The sequence below is a fragment of the Rhinopithecus bieti genome, unplaced genomic scaffold (genome assembly GCF_001698545.2).
Source record: "Rhinopithecus bieti isolate Rb0 unplaced genomic scaffold, ASM169854v2 scaffold_29388, whole genome shotgun sequence".
Taxonomy (NCBI): domain Eukaryota; kingdom Metazoa; phylum Chordata; class Mammalia; order Primates; family Cercopithecidae; genus Rhinopithecus; species Rhinopithecus bieti.
The window spans coordinates 2,209,409-2,217,279 of NW_016813389.1; the positions used below are offsets into that span (position 1 = coordinate 2,209,409).

A 7,871-nucleotide genomic window follows, 5' to 3' on the forward strand; every position below is an offset into this window, starting at 1 on the left:
GAAAAAAAAAAAGGAGGAAGGGAGGGAGGAAGGAAGGAGAAAATTGGTTTCTAAGTTGCACATCTCTTACATGATATAGGATGGGGTAGTTAGGGAAGGAAGATACCAAACCATCAGAAAAGCCCTCTGGTAGGAACTGTCACCGGGGCTGAGTGGAGTTTGTTCAGGGAAGAGGAAGACAAGCAAGGGGAGGAAGAATGCCATACACAAAGACTGGATGATGACAGATGCTGAACACTGGCTCATTTGAAGTGAAACACACATATTTGGGAGCAGAGAGAGATCTTAGATAATATAGGGCCAGGCAATAGAGGGAATTGATGGGCAGGCAATGGGAAGTCATCCTGAGTTGCTGATTGGGAAAGACTGTGTTTGTTAAAGATCGTAATTCTGGAAGTCATGTGAAGGGTAGCCTTGGGGAAGGAGAAAGGGTTATTTGAAGGACCAGGAAGGACACGGTTGTGAGAATACCGTGTTTCGGTCGTTTCGGGTGATGAGGATGTGGACTAGAGCAGAGCCTTGGACAGTAAATGACTGGGAAGCCAGTTAGGGTGATGGGAGGGAAAGAGAGGAGCAGAGGAGTGGGTGGTAGAAATAGCAGAAGTGGAAAAACTGGGAAAGTTTTGGTTTGTGATATCTTGATTTCTCCTTGAGGGGGACATCTAAATGGTGATGTTTGGTCTTAACAGCTTTGTTGAAGTATAATTGACCTAAAATAAACTGTACATATGTAAAGCAGCAATCTGATAACTCTGACTTATCATCAATCAAGATAGTGAAATATCCATCACCCCAAAATTTCTTTTGCCTTTTTGTAAGCCCCCTGTCCCCAAGCAATCACTGATCTGTCACTATAGTATAGATTAGATTTATAGAACTTTATATAACTGAATTATGCAGCACTCTTTTCTGTCTTATATTCAGCATAATTACTTTGAGTTCATACACATTGTTGCATGTATCATTTCTTTTCATTGCTCAGTTTTACTATATATATGGCAATATTTTGATTTCTTTTTTTTCTTTTTTCTTTTTTTGCTTTGGGGAACGGAGTCTCGCTCTACCACCCAGGCTGGAGTGCAGTGGCACGATCTCATCCTCTGCCTCCCAGGTTCAAGCAATTCTCCTGGTTCAGCCTCCTGAGTAGCTGGGATTATAGACACGTATCACCATGCCCGGCTGATTTGTGTATTTTTAGTAGAGATGGGATTTCACCTTGTTGGCCAGGCTAGTCTTGAACTCCTGACCTCAAGTGATCTGCCCATCTCGGCCTCCCAGCGTGTTGGGATTACAGGCTTGAGCCACTGCGCCTGGCCAATATTTTGATCATTTGATGTCAGGAGTGGAATTCAGGGGATGTGACAGGGCGTGGCCTGGGTCAGCACCCTTAGTCTGGCTGAAGCTTCAAGGGTAGACAAGCTGTCTAGCCGAAAGATTCAAGGCAGGGGGCAGAGGTAGGGGTTCGTGCAGAGGCAGAAGAAACAGGTGAAGAACAACTACCATTCTCTGTGAAAGCAGATTTCAGACATCTTGAAAGGATAGTCATTTTTATTTTCAGAGAGCTTTTGAAGGTGGGCAGATTTAGAGTTTAAGAAACTTGTTGTTTAATAAATTACTTTTAATTAGCACACTTTGTATGCCAGTGCCATCCTAAAACATACTGTTATGTCTTTTTAGGCCATGGGAGAGAAATCCTTTTCTGTTCATAATAATGGTGGGGCAGTATCATTTCAGGTATGTATGCTCTTTGTGTAAAGCCTCCTAGAATTTCTCTCTACTATGTAAAAGGGTAATTTTTTTTTTTAGAGGAATTTTGAATTTAGGAATAACAACTTAGGTATGCCCTGTATCAGTCACTTAAATGTAATAGCTGTCTCTTTAACAAACCCACAAGGTGGTTATTGTTACCCATCTACTTATCAAATCGTGAGTCTCTGAGAGTGAATAACTTTGTGACTATCTATTGTAGGTGACAAGGTACAGTTTCCAACCCAGTCCTACTTGGCTCTTCCCGTGACCCCTTTGCCCTGACCCCATGCTACCTCCCATTCAAAGTGTGCCAGAAGCATAGTACCCCATGCCTGAAAGGACCATTGGTGACGATTTACGGTGATGTTGTAATTTTAGAGATTATTTCACCCAGACTCAGAGGCTTTGAGTGACCTGCTCAAGTGTCACAGTTATTAATTGCCCATGAGTGTTTAGGGGCAGCATAATAGCATACGTATGGGAGCAAGATATTGGACTGGGCCTCAAAACCCACTTACTAGTTGGGTGATACTGGACAACTCACTTCATTTCTTTTTGTTTTTTGAGACAAGGTCTTACTCTGTTGCCCAAGCTGGAGTGCAATGATATAATCATGGCTCACTGCAGCCTCAACCTTCCAGGCTCAAGTGATCCTCCTGCCTCAGCCTCCCAAGTAGCTGAGACTACAGGCATAGACCACCATGCCTGGCTAATTTTTAAATTTTTTGTAGAGATGAGGTCTTGCTCTGTTGTCCAGGCTGGTCTCAAACTCCTGGGATCAAGCATTCCTCTTGCCTGGGCCTCCCACAGTGCTGAGATTACAGATGTGAGCCACCTTGCCTGGTCTCACTTACTTTCTGAACCTCACTGTTAATCATCTAAAAATGAAAAATGGCAGGGCATGGTGGCTCACGTCTGTTATCCCAGCACTTTGGGAGACTAAGGTAGGTGGATTGCTTGAGCCCAGGAGTTTTGAGACCAGCCTGGGCAATATGGTGAAACCTCATCTCTACAAAAAATGCAAAAATTAGTCAGGCATGGTGGTAGATGCTTATAGTCCCAGCTACTAGGGAGGCTGAGGTGGGAGGATCACTTGAGCCCAGGAGTTAAAGACTCCTTGGAAATATGGTGAAACTTCATCTCTTAAAAAAACATACAAAAATTAGCCAGGTGTGGTGGCATGTGCCTGTAGTCCCAGCTGCTAGGGAGGCTGAGGGAGGATTACTTGAGCCTGGGAGGTCTAGGTCACACAGTGAACCTCTAGCATGCCACTGCACTGTAGCCTGGGTGACAGAGTGAGACCCTGTCTCAAAAAAACAAAAAAAAAAAAAATGCGTACAGTGAAATGCACAGGTCTTGTCTTAAGTGTACAGTTTGTTCAGTTCTGACAAATGCGTATATACCTGTGGAATTCACTGTCTCAAGATTTCCGTGTTTCCATCTTCTGAGAAAGTCCCTCTATCCCCACAAGTACTGTTCTGATTTCTTTTTCCCTACATCATTTTGCCTGTTCAACAATTTTTGTATGTTGTTTAAGCTTAGTCACCATCGTTTTCGTCGCTATCCATATTAATAGCTAACAGTTATTGAGAACTTGCAGGATGCTCGTTTGCTCAGAAGCCTCCAACAGCTTTCCATCTGTCTTGGAGTAAAGCCCAAGTCTTCCCACTGGTCTGCAAGGCCCATGTGGTCTAGTCCCTGTTGTCTCTCTGACCTCAGCTCCTGTTATTCACACAGTTCTCTCACACAAGCCGCCTTGCTCTTTCTTAGACAGGTCAGGCTTTAGGCTCTTCTTTTGCTGTTCCCACAGGCAGGAATGCTGTCTCTCAGAATTCCACAAGTTTTTTCTGGAATGTCACCTTCTCAACAAAGCTTCTCTTGATTGCAGCTCACTCCTGTTTCCCTTATTGTGCTCTGTCTTTCCTTAGCATTATCCCTTTCAACATGCTATATACTGTACTTAGTTACGTTTATTGCCTGTCTCCCCCTCTACAGAAGGTACCTTAAGGGCAGGGGTTTTCTCTCTCTTATTATGGATGTATATGAAACTCCTAATCTTGGCCTTGGCCTTGGCCTTGGCCTATATTTATAGAGACTAATAAACCAATGCCAGGCATTGTGCTAAGTGCTTCTGTGTCATTATCTCAGTTAATCCTCTCAACAACTCTGTGAAGTCAATATTAATTTTTTCTCTTGTACTGATGAGGAACTGAGGCTCAGAGAGGTCACGTAACTTGCCCCAAGCAGGGGATTCAGATCCACGTTTGTTTGAATCCAAGGCCCATGTGTTTAACCACTTTGCCTTTTACTGCCTCCTTGAGAAAATACAAAAGTTACTTTTCTCTATTCCTTCTCTCACTTCAAAATGCTTATTAATAAAATGAGTTTTTAAAATGTTTTTCAGGCCGGGCATGGTGGCTCATGCCTGTAATCCCAGCACTTTGGGATCATGAGGTCAGTAGTTTGAGACCAGCCTGGCCAACATAGTGAAACCCTGTCTCTACTCAAAATAAATAAATAAATACAAAAAATTAGCTGGGTGGTGGTGGTGGGCGCCTGTAATCCCAGCTACTTGGGAGGCTGAGGCAGGAGAATCGCTTGAACCTGGGAGGTGGAGGTTGCAGTGAGCCGAGATCGTGCCACTGCATTCTAGCCCAGGCGACAGTCCGAGACTCCGTCTCAAGACAAAACAACAAAAAAAAAAGTTTTTCAAATGCTCCCCCCTTTTTTAATCACAAAGGAAAGTGTTACAGGATGCACACATGTGTCCGGCACCAGTGCTTTGTGTCGGGCGAGCATCCAAGCACAGCAGTCTGCATGGTGATTAGCAGCTCGTGCTCAAACAGCCTGTCCGCAGGGTTCTTGGGATGCGTGGAGCAGGCAGTGCATGGGTACTTTGCTTTTCTCTGGCTTTCCCCACCTTGGAAAGAAGTCATCATGATTTCTCACTGTTCTACCCAGTGTCTCCCGGTCTTGGATGGTGCAGTCCACTCTGAGCTCTTCTGCTTCATTCATGGCATGGGGATAGTGGTTTATCTACCTAAATACAGGAAGGGGACTCTAAGGGTTTATTCCAACCCTACAGTTGACATTTTTGTTTTGTTTTTGTCTCTAAGGGTCAGGTGCCTACTCTGATCAACCATGGTGATTCTACTGATTTTTTAAAATTATATCTTTTAAACTTTTATGTCATTTTTAGACTTCCCCTGAATCTTTAAAAATAGAAGTTGTCCATGTGTTTAGAAAGGTTTTCTTATTGTGGCTATAGCTCAGGGGATTAAAATACACATTCACAATTGAGTTTGGCACATAGTTTAACAGATTAATAATTCCAGCTCATGTGTTCTTGGTCTTTTTATTTTTGCCAGATGTCTTTTTTTCCCCATTTTTTAAAGTTGTGAGGTACAGTATACATGCAGAAGAGTGTAAAGTACTTATATTGAGTTTAACATGTAACTATGAACAGTCACCTTTATGATCCAGCACCCAGGACAAGAAATAGAGCAGTTCCAGCACCTGTGAAACCTTATGTCTCCCTCGCAGTCCTTCCCAACTCTAGAGTAGCCCCTGTCATGAAAAATGCTACCATAGTCACTTCCTAGCTTTTCTTTGTAGTTTAATGGTTATATATATGTAGCCCTAAAAATGTATTTCAGGGGTATTTCTTTTTATTGGTAGAACTCATGGCTGAAGTAAAATTTTCTTAGGCTTGACCAAGAAGTCATGTTCTCTAAGTCTGTCTGTCTGTCTTTTGGTTTACATTAAACTTCATTTAAACTCATGAAATGTATGAAAAACAGAAAACTGTCTAAATCTACAAAATGTAGCCTTCATTATTGTTCTCTAAAACCATAGTTGTAAATTTTGATGAGGAAATATTGATTGGTTTTCAAGTATAAGATGAGCCTCCTTTTTAAAGAGTATTTTATATAAAGAGCAAAATAATACATTAGCTTGAAGACGAGATAACTACATCTTAGGTTATCTTTGAAGACTTCTGCAAAGACCATCACAAATGGCTATATCTGTGATAGAACAGGCATAGTAAAATGTTCATTGTAGAAGCGAGGTTGTGGCTATGTAGCTTTCACTCTACAATTGTCAGCTGTTCTGTATACTTGAAAACTGTTGTAACGAAATATTGGAAGGGAATCATAGAATAAGAAAATATCTCTTTAAACTCTGCCATGGGAGAGTCGATAATTTAAGCAGTCTTTATTTCCTTCCATCCATTAATATTCATAATTTATTTCTAAGGTTTAAAAATATAGCTGAGTAGAATTTGAAGGAAAAAGTAAACAACACTTTAAAAGAAAAAATAAAATTATATATATATACACACACAGCTGAGGATTTGGGTACCTCTAAATGTTTTCTTCTTCACTTTCAGTTTTTCTTTAACATCAGCACTGATGACCAAGAAGGCCTTTACAGTCTTTATTTTCACAAATGCCTTGGAAAAGAATTGCCAAGTGACAAGTTTTCATTCAGCCTTGATGTGAGTACTGTTTGGAGACTGTTCTACGTGGATTTTGTCAGCATAAAATGCAAGATTTATTTCTGTATAAGGTTAGATTTTAAGAACACTTAAGAAAAGATTGTGGACAGACACACATCCTTGCCACTGTGCGGGATACTTCAGCAGAGGATTCATAGGAAAATACACAGCAATTAGGATGTGTCTGCACTTCAACCTGTGCATTAAGAATGTGGTTGTTTTGGCCAGGCATGGTGGCTCATGCCTGTAATCCCAGCACTTTGGGAGCCTAAAGTGGGCAGATCACCTGAGTCCAAGAGTTTGACACCAGCGTGGGCAACATGGCAAAACCCTCTCTCTACAAAAAATATGAAAAATTAGCCAGGCGTGGTGGTGCACATCTTTAGTCCCAGCTACTCAGGAGGATGAGGTGGGAGGATCTCTTGAGCCCAGGAGGCAGAGGTTACAGTAAACCGAGATTGCATCACTATACTCCAGCCTGGGCAAAAGGGTGCGACCCTGTCTCAAATTAAAAAAAAAAAAAAGGGGGGTGGTTGTTTGCTGGTACTCACTTTTTTTTTTTTTTCAGATGGAGTTTCATTCTTGTTGCCCAGGCTGGAGTGCAATGGCATGATCTTGCCTCACCGCAACCTCCACTTCCTGGGTTCAAGCAATTCTCCTTCCTCAGTCTCCCAAGTAGCCGGGATTACAGGCACCTGTCACAATGCCTGGCTAATATTTTTTCTTTTCGAGACAGAGTCTTGCTCTGTCACCCAGGTTAGAGTGCAGTGGTACAATCTTGGCTCACTGCAACCTCCGCTTCCTGGGTTCAAGCGATTGTCCTTTCTCAGCCTCCCGAGTAGCTGGCGTGCCACCACACCCAGCTAATTTTTGTATTTTTAGTAGAGACAGGGTTTCACCATGTTGGCCAGGCTGGTCTTGAACTCCTAACCTTGTGATCTGCTCGCCTTGGCCTCCCAAAGTGCTGGGATTACAGGTGTGAGCCACTGCGCCCAGCCCTAATTTTTTTTGTATTTTTAATAGAGACGGGATTTCACCATGTTGGCCAGGCTGGTGGTGAACTCTTAATCTCAGGTGATCCTGATCCACCTGCCTCAACCTCCCAAAGTGCTGAGATTATGGGCGTAAGCCACCATGTCCAGCTGCTGGTACTTACTTTCTTAAGCTTAAGTGAAACAGCTGAGATTCCAAATTGCTGAATAAGGGATGATATGTACCTGAAAAGTAAAAATTAATTTCATGCTGGTTTCAGATTGAGATCACAGAGAAGAATCCTGACAGCTACCTCTCAGCAGGAGAAATTCCTCTCCCCAAATTATACATCTCAATGGCCTTTTTCTTCTTTCTTTCTGGGACCATCTGGATTCATATCCTTCGAAAACGACGGTAAATTATTACTTCCTTGAGCCCTTCAACTTAAGAGTGTGTTGAGATTTGAATAATTTCACTGTTTGCTGGCTTCTGAACCTGGAGGCAGTTGGTGCTAAGCGGTGTTGTTCCTTTCAAAGGGCATCTACCCGGAAACAGTATGAAGATTGTGCGGTGGCGTTGTGGTGTGGGAGCCCTTTGCGTGCGTTGGTGTCTGCTCACTTCCTGCTGTTTTGTTTAAAAAGTAAATCTAAAT

At 42.5% G+C, this 7,871-nt stretch overlaps 1 protein-coding gene across 1 annotated transcript in view; it reads left to right on the forward strand.

The window, feature by feature from the left end:
• The window catches only part of GPR107 (G protein-coupled receptor 107), an 86,636-nt gene that overhangs the window by 30,077 nt on the left and 48,688 nt on the right, over positions 1 to 7,871 (forward strand). Inside the window, exons 7-9 of the mRNA XM_017848184.1 lie at positions 1,678 to 1,734; positions 6,140 to 6,247; positions 7,500 to 7,633. Coding sequence (XP_017703673.1) covers positions 1,678 to 1,734; positions 6,140 to 6,247; positions 7,500 to 7,633 — 299 coding nt within the window. The remainder of the gene's footprint in view (positions 1 to 1,677; positions 1,735 to 6,139; positions 6,248 to 7,499; positions 7,634 to 7,871) is intronic.